At 33.7% G+C, this 16236-nt stretch overlaps 1 protein-coding gene across 1 annotated transcript in view; it reads right to left on the reverse strand.

The window, feature by feature from the left end:
- Window positions 1-16236, reverse strand: part of LOC124366885 (cationic amino acid transporter 2-like) — a 68846-nt gene that overhangs the window by 34540 nt on the left and 18070 nt on the right. The window contains exons 3-13 of the mRNA XM_046823485.1: window positions 15856-15984; window positions 14655-14810; window positions 13813-13917; window positions 12283-12456; window positions 12064-12188; window positions 10266-10363; window positions 8923-9062; window positions 6765-6867; window positions 5666-5853; window positions 4360-4526; window positions 3763-3871 (exon numbers count right to left, since the gene is read on the reverse strand). Of these exons, the coding sequence (XP_046679441.1) occupies window positions 3763-3871; window positions 4360-4526; window positions 5666-5853; window positions 6765-6867; window positions 8923-9062; window positions 10266-10363; window positions 12064-12188; window positions 12283-12456; window positions 13813-13917; window positions 14655-14810; window positions 15856-15984 (1494 nt within the window). The remainder of the gene's footprint in view (window positions 1-3762; window positions 3872-4359; window positions 4527-5665; window positions 5854-6764; window positions 6868-8922; window positions 9063-10265; window positions 10364-12063; window positions 12189-12282; window positions 12457-13812; window positions 13918-14654; window positions 14811-15855; window positions 15985-16236) is intronic.

Here is a 16236-nt window from a genome sequence, read left to right on the forward strand (position 1 = left end):
ATAAGTGTGAATAGATTATGGTCCAAAAAAACGAACATTCGAGTACTATTTAGAATGATGAAAGGAAATTGTTCATAAATAAAAGAAATACACATTAATCTGTATCAGATTAATGCATGATTATAATCTAACAATTTCGTAAAAAGTGAAATTTGGTAACTACTCACTAAAGATACTATTGCTGATTATTGAAATGTACAACGAGTTATTAAGATATCTATTGCGATAATACACCACGAAATGTTATTGAATATTGTTAAGTTTTAACTATGGATAACAATTTCATTCATGAAAGAACTTCTTGGTTTTTTCATTGCGAAACATAGATAAAACACATCCCAATTATAAAAAAGATATTCTTGCGTGGTAGGATGTTCCGTAAATACAACTAAATTACATTTTTTACTTGGATATATATTTTTCTAAAAAAGAGCAAGTTGAATTCTTAGTAATTCAAAATTTCAAGAATAGTAAACATGCAAAATTTTGTTTGAAGTTTATACTGTTATGCCATAATTAATTGGTTATTTAGTCAAATGAATACCTGCAATCGACAATCTAAATAATAATCATTTGGACTTGAATCTTGGATTTCTTGGAACTAAATTTCACTGATATTTTCTCATTGCCACCATAGTTATCCACAAGACGAATGTAAAAACATTCGGTAACGCTCAGCCAACTCCCAAGGTATGACAAGCCATCATCGAACTCAGTGTTGCATATATGGAAATGCGGGTTCATACAACATATATGGACTACATCAGGTCGTTTTCGAGATAAAGCGCGGGCAGAGCAGACAGAAATGAATTTTCTAGGCCCTTGAGTGGATTGACTTCGCTAACGCCATGTCTATAGACTTACCGGCTACAGCGGAGTTTCAAAGGGCCCGATGGAATTTAACGAAAGCCCTACCAACAAATTTACGAAATATCACATTTCCAATGTCATATGAATAAGGTCAGTCTGTTTACAAATTTTTATTCTAAATTTTCTCGTTTCCATCATGGTTGCCTCATTCGATCATTTTAAAAATATTCGCGAATGCGAATTTGAGAAGTGATCGACAACTTTATATCAGTTATAAACATTAAAGTAGAAAATTTAGGTAATTGTGTAACCAGGCTCAAATAAAAACAGCTGAAGATAGATTTTAACCTTTTGCAGTATATGTGAGATATGTGTTGAACCTATGTGTGTATTAGTTGTGTACCTAATACTATTAAACCACATACTATAGATACTGCTATAGAAATATATATATATATATATATATATATATATATATATATATATATATATATATATATTTTTCATATATATATATATATATATATATATATATACAAAATTCTTCAAAATTGTCCACTGACAGACTCATTTATAAAAAGTACTCCACGTATTGTTTTTAAAAGACCTCCTATCTTAAAGGACATTATATCGAAACCAAAATTACCAGCTGATTCTGATCTGGAAACTAAATTTAAAGGAGCACATCCGTGTAATAAATCAAGATGCATGGTGTGCAATCAAATAGAAGAGTCATATATATATAGTCTGTGATCATACCTTCAGGAAGTTACATTTTTAACGATTTATCACTCGAGAAAATTACATTTTTTTTAATAATTATTAAAAAACTTACATATTACATATGCTTTAATAAATTAATTATTTTGGTATAAAAGACACGTCAATTCTTCGTCTGAATGTATCTTACGCATATCTATATATATAAAAAATGAATGTTTGTATGTTTGTCCTTTATGGAATCGTGAACTATTGGACCGATCATGATGAAAATTTGTACGTATATGTATTTTTCCACGGAGAAGGTTTATAAGCTATGCCCATCCCTTTCCCGATTCAGGATTCCGCCCCACTGGTTACAGAAATACCCATAAGAAATGCATTGCAGCAAACATATGTTAACGTCTTTTCAAATTTTTAATCAGCTGTTCTTTGTAAACATATATTACACTTATAGTTTTAAAGCATAGAGTAAGCTTAAGAGAAACGACAAATTTTGTTTTAAACTGTTTTTGCAATCACTGTTAAACATAGACTTTACTATCCAGATAATACAATTCAAATTTGACGTAAAAATTCACCTTTAACTGCAATATTTATTTAATATAAACCATGCTCATGCTTGATCAGAAGAGTAATGCAGATATCATAATTACTATCTTACGTTGGCTACAAATATAAAGAATGTTATAAAATCAACCTTAGTTGTTTTTTTTTGACAGAAGTATGGTTCTCAAAACTCCGTGTGTACATATTCTCTCGATCGAGACAACAAAGCAAGCTCAATCGTGGCATCGGAGATATAACTAATTTAATCTAAAATTTATTATAGTAAAAAAAAAAATTTACTAAGTAATATAAGGACTTCGGTTCTTAAGATTTGCGTGCGAAGCCGTGGGTAACAGCTAGATAGAGGCAGGAATATGGTACATACCTTCATAATACGCCCAAGAGGCTCACGATGGAACGACTATCAATTATCTCAGCAATGTTTAGAATGTGATAGAAAAAGAATAAGTGAATATAGTGTACTGTTTTCAACGGGAAATTGCGTGCGAAGCCGCGGGCAACTTTTGCAAAAAATTATTGAAATGCGCAGCAAAGCGCGCCGGGCCCGCTAGTATTTCATAAAAAGTCGTACCGTTTTATTCAACCGTTTTACTTTGAGTTTAATTATAAGATGGATCCTAAATTCTGCGTCAAATGCATACTCTCGTCGAGTGATCGATGTATATGGGTTTTTCAATTTCCTGTATCTACACTTATATATAGATAATTTTATAATTAGACTATTTATTCTAATCTGACACCGATAGCGTAGTGAAAACGATAGGTTTCAATAATTAGGGTAGTGTGATTTTATTATTCTGTTATGTTATCAAAGTAAACTATAATTTTCCGCTATCATAAAAAAGAATGCAACATTTTAAAGGACAGAGCCCTGGATGCGTAAAGGGCCCTTGTTGTCAAGCGCTGAAGATGATTCAATCAATTGTAATATTTACATCTACCGATGTTTTGAATGGTTTATTGTTTTTATTATTATATTATTATTCTTCATTCGTAATTGAATTAAAAATGTGTGCTCAACTTAACAAAGGCAACTTAAGCGAGGCTACGTGAGATTAGCCTTGATGTAAAAACTATTTGTTAGGTTATGATAGAGCCGAGAACGGAGACGTCAAGTGCAGAGCGAAGGACGAGAGGAACTAATTCAATTGGAGGGTTGAAGGGGTAAGGGCCGGCAAGGGACTTGCTGTAATGGGGGAAGAACGAGTGCGCCCCTGCTCGGGTATCCACGAGCACGCAGGAAGCAGACTGAAAATCCGAAGGCGCGTGGTGTCTTTTTTTAGAATCAGCACAGATTCCCTATGAATATGTTTTTCAAAAATTAAAAAACGCCAGATTTTAAATATAGTTTTCTTAGAGGGAGTAACATATTTTTAATTCCGAAATATATAAAATTAATATTTTTCCTGCTTATCAAAATAACAATATGTCAATCCGTCCGATCACATTTCAGATACTTAATGTAAAGATGTGAAACCCTTATCATCAGCCGTTTTCCATTGGGCCTGATTATAAAATGGCCCGAAAAATTGTTTCTTATATTTCAGTCTTTAGGAAAGGTACCTTGAAGGATTGTGACTATAGTATTAAAAAATTTACTCAGCCCAAAATTGATTGCACACCTCTACTCCTTAATACTTACTAACACAAAGCCAGACTCACCTAAAAACAGCCAAATGCAGAACCTGAACCACGTAATGATGTCCAGTTTCACCATTAGATAGAAGTTTATGCAGATGCTGATACACGGCAGTAGCGGAAGAAGTGGAACCTGCAAACATTTTATCAGTTTTAGTTTTGTAAAGAGTATACTTCGAGGGTAACGTATTGTCAAATTTTCCAATACGATTTTGTGGGAAACCAAAATACAGTACCTTTTTAAAGTTTGTTATTGACGATTGAAGGTTTGAAAGAATATCAGGATTTCGGAAATTTGCCAACGTTATGCTTACAAAAGGTATAACTCAACGTTTCAAGGATTGAAATCTACCATCTTCGTCAGGTGAGATGGTATTAGTACCACATTAACTTAATTCTGACATAAAAATACCCTGAAAGCCCCTTAAAAATACCTTGAATTTAGTACTAATACCTCCCCCACCTGACGAAGAGGATAGATTCCAATCCTCGAAACTTTGTGTTATACTTTTTGTAACCATAACGTTGGCAAATATCCGAAATCCTGTTATCCTGTCAAAATACAGTAGATGTAAATTTGGTTTCTTCTTTTAAATTTTGGTTCCAGTGGGATCTTAATACCTTGAAAGTGAGATTGGTGTCAGCCTTTGGCTGTCTGTAGAGGATGAAGAGGGTGACAGCCATGAAGGCGACCATGACAGAAGTGACGACTATGGCCCAAGTTGCGCCCTCGGACAGAGCATCCTCAATGTTGGCCAGAGTTATGCAAAGAGTCGCTGCCATGGTGACTGCAACCGACAAGCTAACATAATTAACATCTCTGCTAGAGAAGCCATGAAAAATAGTAGTTGAACATTCCGAGGCGAAATATTAGAGCATATAATAATTTATTACTGTTAGAAATTGCTTTTGTATAAGTAATTTGCCTCTATTAATTAATATCTACAAAAATAATTTTAGGCACAAAGAGAAAACAGCAGGTCCAAAACCAGATTTGTAAAAAAATTTTGATTTTTGGGATCGAAAATGTATAATGAAGTACCAAAAGAAATATGTGATTAAAAAATACACGTATATTTCCAAAACAATTGAAATTATTGCTATTAAATAAACAAAATATACATTTTCTTCTGCGTACTATTAGTTAAAACGTTCTATTCTGATCACAGTTGCACATAAGTATAGATTTAGATGTAAAGCAGAAATTTGATAAATGGGAGTTTTTCTAACCAAAAATAATTGACATTTTATCCGAGCTATCACCAATTTAATTTAGCATGAATGAACCTCTGCACAAGTTTTGCCTTCAGAGGCCCTATATATTCATACAAGTATATTTAATTAAAATATTGGTTAGTATGATCTTATAAGTAATGTGTTTCCCTTTTTGTTTATTTTCTTTTATTTTGATGTAAGAGTCATCATGCAAGTGGTATATTGAAATGTGTGTTAAGTGCCAAATATAGTTAACGTTATTCTTAAAATTGTTACTTTAAAATTCTTAAAACTTTAACTGTTAAAATGTGTACATAACACTTTTATGAATAAAGATATTCTTAACCTATACTTAAATTAAGCATCGTGTTTTATAAAACGAGCATGAATTATTACAGCAACTGAAGCGAATGACGTACTTTAAATACATATAAATGTACTTCTAGAAGTGACAATTGATGATAATGTGCCATTTTTAACTTAATGCATATAAGAGTAATTATTTAAAAAATTATTTACTCAGATCTAGAACTGGTTTCCTTAAAAGCTGGGCTACAAATTGGACAAAATGGCTATTTTTCGTCTTCAGAACAGTTGGTTGAAGCGATTACAATTCTGACATTAAACTACCCTTAAAACTACCTTAAATATAATTTTTGGCTTTTATCAAATATAATTTTTGTAAAGATAGTGGAAGTTATGAGCCACTCACCATAACCTGCAAGGGCCCCGTAAGAGACCCTCTCGGATATACTTGTAGGATATCTCTCTCCCCTCAGGTTGAAGATGTCCTTGAAGGTTGCTGCAGTACTTTTGAGCTCAGACTGTGCAGAACCATTTATCAGCATTGCTACAGTCGGCACTTGGTACCCAGGCGTGGGCGGTTTTGGATTTTGATACCTGTTAGGAATACTGTGTCAGCAGCTCTCTGAATATGGTAATTTGGAGTTAAAGTTCATGAAACTGTGGGGGGGTGGGGTGGGTTGTATAGAATTGCAAAATATTTTTATTTTACGTACGATCAGTAATACATGATTTATATTAGCCCAGGACGTCAATACTAAAAACACACGAAGTGATCTCTTCAATTCACTTGATACTTTTAACTAAGGAAGACAAGAGATTGAAGAAATCGCTGGTCTTATCCTAGTGATTATCACGGATTTACGGTGACATCCTAGTGACTATCACTGATTTCCGATGACTTATCTTCGTGATTATCACACATTTAGATAACATCCTCGTGATCATCATATATTACGGTGACTTATCCTCGAGATATTCACAGATTTTAGCAATGATTTAGAACAGGACGAGTTTATGAGCGGCTGTTTATGGGAAACATTGAATGAATAAATAAATGGAATTGGTGTTTTAAATAAATTATTCAATAATAGCCATCATCCAAAAATGTCAGGGTCATGAAATGTGGGATATCGGTGAAAAAGTGTTCACGAGCCCCAATAAATTTCACTGACTACCTTTTCAATTCTTTGAACCGTTAACAATCGTGTAGCTTGATCATTGATCCAAGCAAAACGTTTTAATTCTTATATTGATATAATCCAATATAAGTAGCTAACCGAAATCAATTCCAGCCAGCTGTGACAAAACGCGAGTATTATACTTACAAATGTACAATGAACGATTCATTGCAGTGTTATAAAAACTTTATCGTTACGTTTGACCTAATTCTCATTTTAAACACAAATCCTTTATAAGAAAACTAAAATATTTAGTTACAATAACATTTTTCTTCAATAAATTAAATAAACTTTGACACTTTCAACTGGGTCAAGGTTTACACATACCTGAGTACCAGGACGCAGATGGCTACTATAGTGTAAGCCAGCAGAGTTCCGATTGACATCATGTCTATCAGCTGATCCAGGTTGAACACTGCCGCCATTATACCTGCAACATTGGTTAGTCAGTCCACTCTCAACACTATAAAGTAAATTCTAGAGTAACTCACAGACGCTCATCGCCCTTCTTAATAATAAAATTTACTATTATTGAAATTCCGAACAATAAATTATTAGTTAATAAAACATACATCAATTTATTCCACTTTAGATTAATTATATAGTGTTTTATGAAGTGATAAAACAAAGTTATATTAAATGTAACTATAAAAGATATAATATGCAAAATGAAAATAAACCAATAATATAAAAATACACCTACAAGGTATTATTTGTCAAATATTAATAAACATTTAATTGCCTTACATAACGGGTACACTCTTTTACTCGATACAAAATATCACAAATATTTATAACTTTGAACATTCATATTTCAAACGATTAAATATAGGTACTTTTTAAACTAGTCAACTACATTATTTCTTCCAAACAAAAGATGTTGGATATATACCATATTCTTTTTACAACCACATTCTCACCAACAGCCTCGAAATGACTAAGCTATAATAGTACTAATATAGTTTTGAAGGCAACTCTATTTAACCAGTTATTTAGGATTTCGTTTTTATTGGAAATCTTATTTACCACTGTTAAAATATTTATTCCTAAACTATACTTTTACAAAATAATTATTGCGGTTAAAAATCAAGAGTTGAGATGATTTTTTTTTTAACTGAAGTGAAATATTTAATTATAAACAATATTCCACCTCCAATTGTTTTATAGTGCCTAAAGCAATGAGGCAAAATAAAAAAAATATTCAACAGTTCTTGGGTTGAATTAAAACACCACTGCAAAATCCGTAAAAAATATTAGTAAATTTATTGCCACTGAAATTAATTTTCCATCAACAACTTCAAATCAACGTCCGATTCTTACGCAACTTCACTAACACGATATTTATTACGTTAGTAGGCTGTGAGTCTATCAATTGGAAAAGTCTTTCCAAAAATATTTTACTATTATAAATATAACACCAAAGCTCTTATTAGTCTTATTTTGTACATGTTTTATTGCTGTACTTTTACCTAAATTATTGTTCATGTTAACATTCATTACACCAAAATGTTCCCTTTAAAAATAACAATACTGTATGCGTAGTGAAATAATTTGTTTTATTTTTTTATTGGATATGAAATAGAAGGAACGTTGTGTTAATTTCTTTAAGGACAAAGCAGTGTATTTTCCTTATCTTTCAAAAACGTGTGTGAATCACTGAATAGTTGTATACAGAGTTTATGGAATAAGGTAATATCTTTGTAAGGTGTCATACTATACAATGGATATCTACATTCAATGGATATATCCCTTTTCTTCCACAAAAATCTTTAAGTAAACCTTATTGTCTGTGAATTTTTGTCAGTATATTGTATTTACTGACTCAAAGGACAGCCTTAAGAATAAATATTTTATAGTATAATAGGATTTCGGTTATTTGCAATCGTTATACGTTACAAATTAATGTAAAACAGGTTTCGAGGATTGAAATCTATTAAATATAATTAGTACATGATTAAATATAGAAAAGAAAACAAAAAAAAGGTATAAAAAAATACCCGAAAACTGCTTTTCCCGATGAAAAATTGTTAAAAACCCTAATACAGTATCCCATTTTCGCTTGAGCTGTTGTGACGTATGAAAGTGCTTTTGACTTTTCATGCTCGTGACTTACATCCAATGCTGTTATAACGTTTGGGTTCATTCTCTCCTGTCGAGACAGGAGTCCTGACATTTCTGGAGTTCAAACTCCAAGCAGTGTTCCGGTGTATTGGATCCCTTTCCTTCCTCACCTTTTTTCGTTTTTGTAATTTTTTCTCGTTTTAATTATACTAGCACCTGACGAAGAGAATATATTTCCAATCCTCAAAACGTCGTGTTATAAATTTTGTAACATATAACGATGGCAAATATCCGAAGTCAAATTATCCCATCGTCATTAACAAACATTAAACAACGAGTAAATATTTAATTTAGTTTTTTGAAATTAAAGAAATAATACGTTCTGAACGGTAGATTAATAAGTATTGATTGACTAACTATGAACCTGAGAAGCCACCACCCAGCAGAATGGCTAAGAGAGGCGTGTGTGTCTTGGCGTTGATTTTGGCGAGAGAGTGGAACAACAGCTTATCGTTACCCATGGCATACAGAATCCTCGGAATAGGGAACAGGCAGCCCAACATACTGTAACAAAACTGACAATTGAAAACAGATAGTTTATGTTTATTAGGTCCGGAAACAGGCTAGGAAGAGGAAGAATAGCCTGTCATTTCCCATGGCGTACAGAATCCTCGGACTAGGGAATAGGCAGTCCTACATACTGTAACAAAACTGACATTTGAAAACAGATAGTTAATTTTTATCATGTCCGGAAACAGGCGAGGAAGAGGAAGAATAGCCTGTCATTACCCATGGCGTACAGAATCCTCGGAATAGGGTACAAAGCATTCCAACATATTGCAACAAAATGTATTTTCTTTAACCTTTATTTAAGGATGAAAAAATAAAACTGTTTTTTTTTTGTTCGTGTTTAATGTTTTTATACATTTCTTCATCTGATGGGCATTTAAAATATTTTTAGAACCAAAATATGTAGAACCTGATTAATTCTTACACTAAATTATGATTTTAAAGTGAAGTGCATTTAGGCACCATTTTATGTTAGAAGGAACAATTTATGTAGATACCATTTGCGTTAGATATTGAAGGATTAAAGAGAGATCAACCCTTTTATTGGCAGTATGTAGTAAGTGAGTGACGCTAATGATAATAAACATAGTCATGTTAATGTATCTAAATAGACACAATCTAAATAAAGGTCATATCTGAGGCTTGGAGAACAAGAGGAGTCTTAATCACAGAAGAGGACTTTTAGATTTCCCACGGATGAGGGATACTTGGAAACTATCTATTCTTGTATGAATAAGCATACAATTCTTCTGTAATCTTATAAAGAATGGCTGCAAAACCAGGATGACAGAAGAGGGGAATGTCGTAGCAATGGTTGACAGGATGGAACTTTACAATTCACCCAACATACTACAAGTAAAGGACATCCTGAAAACAGAACGTCCATCATGTACGGAAATTAACAAGAGAGTGACACAAGAGATTGTTAAATGATTAGCCTCTAGATATATTATTGCCACGAACCCTCCACTAGATATTTGGTTGCTAAAAAGCTATCAAAAACAACAACATACTGAATTTAGCGATCAATACCATGAAGAATGGACTCAATAGTTTTAAGTATAATTACGGTATAGTTTTGATAACAATCTCAAGGTACTAAATTATTGATTCTCTACTATAGATCTGTATTTTACATCTAGGTATATCTTAGCAAATATATTCACAATATGTGATAGAATATTTGTATTAACTCACTTTGTGCACAGAGCGAACACTGCACCCAAAGACACTATCCATTTGACCAGCGAGAGACCAACTTCTCCAAACACGTACGGCAGAGGTGCATCAGCATCCTGGAAACAAATTATACTATTACTTTTAGTTGTTACTAATTGGAAAACATTTTGCTTAATTCAAATGTGTGGTAAAATAATTTAAATAGTAGTATTTTAAATTAATAATGAATTAAATAGAGTAATTTTACTCACAGTCATACATATTTAGTTTCAATCCTATGAAATTGTGATAATAATTTGTAATAGTCAATATTAATAAATATAAAAATACTAGCAGTTGTCCGCGGCTCCACACTAAATTTCATTTTGAAAAACAGGGGCACCATGAGCAATTTTAAGTATAATAACAAACAATTCTAAGATTAGTGATAGTCTCTGAAAGATATTCCAATTTCTTTATCCAAGTTTAGATTAGGCCTTACAGTCGGAGAGTGTCTTTTCAAGCACCTCTAAAATTTCTTGACTTTTCCTCCACTATTCAATGATAGTTTATTGAATAAACGCAACGATTTCAATAACAACTGAACTATTTTAGGCCACAGTGGGGAAATCGAAAGACTATATGGAGACTAAAGTTGGTCCTTAACTTTTCAGTTAACACACTTATGATGAATAAATTATGGCATTTTATTATAGTTGATTGAAATCCCAATAGAAACCCCAGACTAGGAAAAGCTTCTGCACATAACATGACATTTATAAATGAACTGACTTTGAAAGATAAATTATACAACATTTACCATCACCTGTGTATAAGTGTATAAATTATTACACTTATTGCTCTTGTCTTAGACAAGTGATTAAAAACACATTTACTATTTGCCTATCGAGCCAAGTCCATAAATACAATAGATAATAAATTGTTAAGAGGGTATTCAAGATAAGAGGGGCGTAGCCCGGGAGGACTTTTGAACTAAGAATAGACCTATATGTTAACCAGGGACCATTAAAAAAAAATTGCAGTAAATTGATGCAAACATAATCACTAGCTAAACGTTCCACTTTTTTTCAATTTACAGAAATATCTGTTGAAATTTAATAGTACAAAATATTTGTACTATATAAATCGACTTAACGATGTCCGGTTAGAGAAATTATTTTACTCTTTTACTTTCAACAAACATGTTTCAAAGAACGTTTTTTTTAATTTTGTATAAATTAAGATATAAATATATTAATATTTAGCTCTAAAAAGTATTTTGGTATTTGAAAAATGAAGGGCTAAATATTCTGATTACGTTGTAGTGATACGAGTAAATTGCATGGCCAACTCTACACAATTTACAGCTTTAATGATTTTCTTGAGAACTTCAGAGAAGTATGCTTAATGTGCAAGTGGAAAAAATTATTTTATGATGCGAAAAATAAAATGAATATCGTAATATTGTTTATGCTGTCTATTTTATCGTATTTTAGGTCTAATAATTTTAAGTTGATTTATTTTAAGCATTAAAGCTGCATCAATTTTGTCTTAAAATTATAGTGGTAAATATATTTTTCTTTCATTGAATGATAAAAATACTTTTATTTAACTGTTTGAGTCTCCATATTTTTTTAACTATCTATTTTTAGCACTTCAATTTTCAGTCATCTCCAAATTAAATTTCATTGCCATACAATACTTTAGAGTAGTTATTTCATTATCTTCTATGTTTAAATTAGTTATATCGCCTGATTTTCATGACTGTCAACATTTCAAACACAAACGGAAATTGATACGATCACAATACCGTAGTTATAGCAAAACTCAAGGGTACCTGTAGGTAATAAGGCCACATAAGCGTGATGACTGTAGCTCCGCCGAAGTAAGCGAGGAATATGATGACGAGAGAGACTATGATTGAGACTGGGATGTCTCGCTTCGGGTTCTTCGCTTCTTCTCCTAAAAATTGGACATCAGAGTAAAACCAAAGTGACCACTCTTCATTGTAAATGAGTACAACTCAGGAAGAAGAATTAGAGACTGTAATGGTTACCTGTAGTGGCCACACAGTCGAACCCTACAAAACCGTAGAAGCACTTTGCAGCCCCTGCCATGACTCCAGAGACCCCGAATGGCATGAATCCTCCGGCACCTCCCTTGATAGGGTTCCCGGCAGAGTCTGCAGCAGGAATCTCGCTCCTCTGTTTGGTCCAGTTGTGGACGTCAACTGTGGAATTAATTTTCTTAATATAAGTTTGTTCTGATAACCCAACTATAACTAACAAATACTATTAGCGATACAGGAAAGACAAAACGTAATGGATCTAGTATAGAATGATGGGCTTTAGTGTTATATGTTGGAGTCGTATAATTCTTTCGAAATGCTCGTACTAGTTCATTGTTTGAACAAACTGTAGAAATAAATGCTGAGTTATAAGGAAAATCGCTTACAAAAAGATACTGGGCGATTTTAGTTCACCCAGGGCGAGGTAAATTACCCTCCGCCACTGTGATGCCACCCTCTCCCAGTATCCCCACTACTGCTCGGCACTCGCCTGCTTGCTCTATCCCCTGACCTGTCCACTGCCACTTTGCGGCTAATCTCACACCAAAATGCAAGCTCCCTGGACACATCTATGGCTGCATTAGTCTGTTCAATTAATGTTTTACGCTTTTAAATGCCTACACACAAAATGCAACATACTTAGAGAATAGGTAAGTAGCTGCAGTGTAAACAAATTGGCGCGAGTCAGACACGATCCACACAGCTGATGAAACAAAGACCAAGGGATGCTTTTCCCACTCCCCGCCACTGGAGGGGCCCCTCCTGTGCGTGGCTGCTCATATATTTGCTTCTGCGCACGTTTCTTTGCAAGCGGTTGATCTATAGCTCCAGTTCCACTTCCTCTTAGAGGAGCGTCTGAAACCTGAAGCTATCAGAGACTAAGAGGAAGATCTTTGACAGTGTACAATTTCAGACGCTGCACTAGTAGAAAGGGGAACTGAAGCCAAAATCAACATTCAAATCGAATTAACCCTTCACGCCATAGCTACGTTATGTGTAGGAACTGGAGAAGTTTGGTTTTAATATAATTCCTGGTGTCGTATAGTACTGTGTTAAATACTGTTATACACTGTTAATAAAAATAAACTATGAAGTTTTAACTCTACACGACAAGGACATATAATGCTACTTTTTGGGCTAACATCAGGTGGACTGGACATCCATTGAAAAGTGGAAAATTAAAATTGACACCAAAATTAAGCCCCATTTGTATTTGAAATCTTTTAGAAAGCACAAAATATAAAAAGGCATAATAAGTACTAGAATATCTAAACATTTACTTCCGTTGGAAGAGATTTTTTTAATTCATAAAAGGAATCAAAAAACAAACATATAAAAATGAATGTAGTTTGAAGTGAGCGAGAAACTGTTTCATTATTTTGACTTAGCAAATAATGTCACTAAATGTATATAAGTTACGAGTATTTTTGGGCTCAGTATTTCATTTTGATCTTAGTATTATATGTACTTCTAGATGACGTATTTAATTGTTTTTATTATGCTTGGATTTATACTCACTGTAAAATGATCCTACGGCAATTACCAAGACAACAGTTAACAAGTTGACTATCGTGAAGACGTTGTTGAGAACAGTAGATTCCTTGACTCCCCATGCAACCAGCACTGTCAACAAAACTTTAAACTTATACGCAATAGCAATTAGTAAGTCAACAAATTAACATAGTGAAGGCTTTGTTGAGAAGAGTTACTTCTTGACCTCCCTGTCCCCATGCAACCATCACTGTCAACAAAACTTTAAACTTATACGCAATAGCAATTAGTAAGTCAACAAATTAACATAGTGAAGGCTTTGTTGAGAAGAGTTACTTCTTGACCTCCCTGTCCCCATGCAACCAGCACTGTCAACAAAACTTTAAACTTATACGCAATAGCAATTAGTAAGTCAACAAATTAACATAGTGAAGGCTTTGTTGAGAAGAGTTACTTCTTGACCTCCCTGTCCCCATGCAACCAGCACTGTCAACACACATTGACCTTACAGACAACGTCAATTACCAAGACAACTGTCACCAACAGGACTATCGGTAGGATTTGTTGAGCAGACATTGAAATCGTAGTTAAAATGAATTGTTCATGGGTTTATAATGTAAAAAGTCTTATAATGATACTAGGGTGTTCAATTTCCAGAAAAAATGTTCTACATAATAAGCGCGTAGTCTGTTTTTCGGAATAAGGACAATTTTGAATTATGTGTGCACAATTTTGAGATTATGAGTACCATAATCCATATTGGTGTGAGGATCTTCAGGAGCTGAAGAGGGCAATATCTCATGCACTTACTAACCTAGACATTAACATTCACCTTACTTGAGTACGTCAGAGTCTAATGTTTAACTTACATGAGACAACCAGAATGAAGGTGAAAGAGAGGAAGTCGGGGTAAGGGCTGAGCCAGGAGACACCGATGGGCAACGCCTCAGTGAGGGCGTGACTCATCACCTTGCCGGAGAGGGAGTCAATGTAGTTGCTGAGTCCTCGAGCAACACTGGCAGCACCTGCAACAGATAGATTTGTATTTTTCAACGTTGACACCCCTTGTTTATTGAAGAGGAGTTAGTATAATGGTTGTCCAATTTATTTGGCCAAAAATTTTGATTTTATGTTTGATATTAGTGCTCGTAGAACTCGTAGGGTGCATCTTTATTATTAATTCCAATTCGTTCGACAGTCTTTCTGGGATCGCTCTCCCAGATAATATTAGAATTATTGACAAGCTGAAGTTAGTCTTTGGGGCTGAAGTTAGGGCCTTTCTGCTGCGGACCCGGCGGGAGTGACGGTTGGTGGTTCTTGTGGCCGCACTTGGGGTAACTACATGTAAGCTAAGGGAATGGAGAATGAAAACTGATAAGGATGTCATAATTATATTAGTCGATTATTGTATTAAAGATAGTTTTGTTATTGTTCAATGAATATACTAAATTTCAAATTTTTAAAGAGACACATTTTAATGAACCATGCAGCGACCGTTCCCCGGTGTACTAATTAATTGATTTACTATCAATAAATAGGATTTCGGACCTTAGCCATCTTTATATGTTACGAAATTTATAACACGACGTTTCGAAGATTGAAATCTATCCTCTTCATCAGTTGGGAAGATAAAAAAGTACATACAAAACAAATTAATAAATAAAGATGAGAAAGAAAAGGGTCAAATATACACGAAAACTGCCTGGAGTCCAGTCAGCAGAAAAAGGACACAAGCGTTGTCACAGCACAAGCACGAGAAAACAAAGCACTATCACACGTCACACCAGCACAGGCGTAAGTAGGACACTGACGAAGAGGATAGATTTCAATCCTCAAAACCTTCTGTTATACATTTTATAACATATATGATGAAAAATTTCTGAAAATATATCATCCTTTCAACACTCTCATCGTTAATATACAAATTTTTAAAGAACTGATAAATACTCTATAGTATTTCAAAATTTACGTTTTTATTGACCTTGAATATAAAAATAGTGATACTACTCGTATAAAATCAACTTAACAGTAAACTCCATAAGCCAGTAGACTTTATACTACAGGACTTACCAATAATGTATTCTAAGATGAGATTCCAGCCGATGATGAAGGCTGCCAACTCCCCGACAGTGACGTAGCTGTAGACGTAGGCTGAGCCGGCCTTTGGCACTCTGGCTGCGAACTCTGCATAGCACATGCCTGGACCGTAGATTTCAAAATTGTAAATAAACAATAACAAAATCAAAAACTATTAGGAATTGATAGTTTTAAAATTCATTTGAGACACTAGACACAATTATATTGGATTTCTAATCTTAGTGACGTCCCCCCAGGGGTTCACTTCTGGCTGGTTCATTCCTCCCACTGGGTGGAACAAAAACCGACTTAAATTTGGGCAACACTATGGATATCCAGGATGGGAACATCACTAACCAAAAATATTGAGATGTA

This window comes from Homalodisca vitripennis, chromosome 7, assembly GCF_021130785.1.
Source record: "Homalodisca vitripennis isolate AUS2020 chromosome 7, UT_GWSS_2.1, whole genome shotgun sequence".
NCBI classification, from domain to species: domain Eukaryota; kingdom Metazoa; phylum Arthropoda; class Insecta; order Hemiptera; family Cicadellidae; genus Homalodisca; species Homalodisca vitripennis.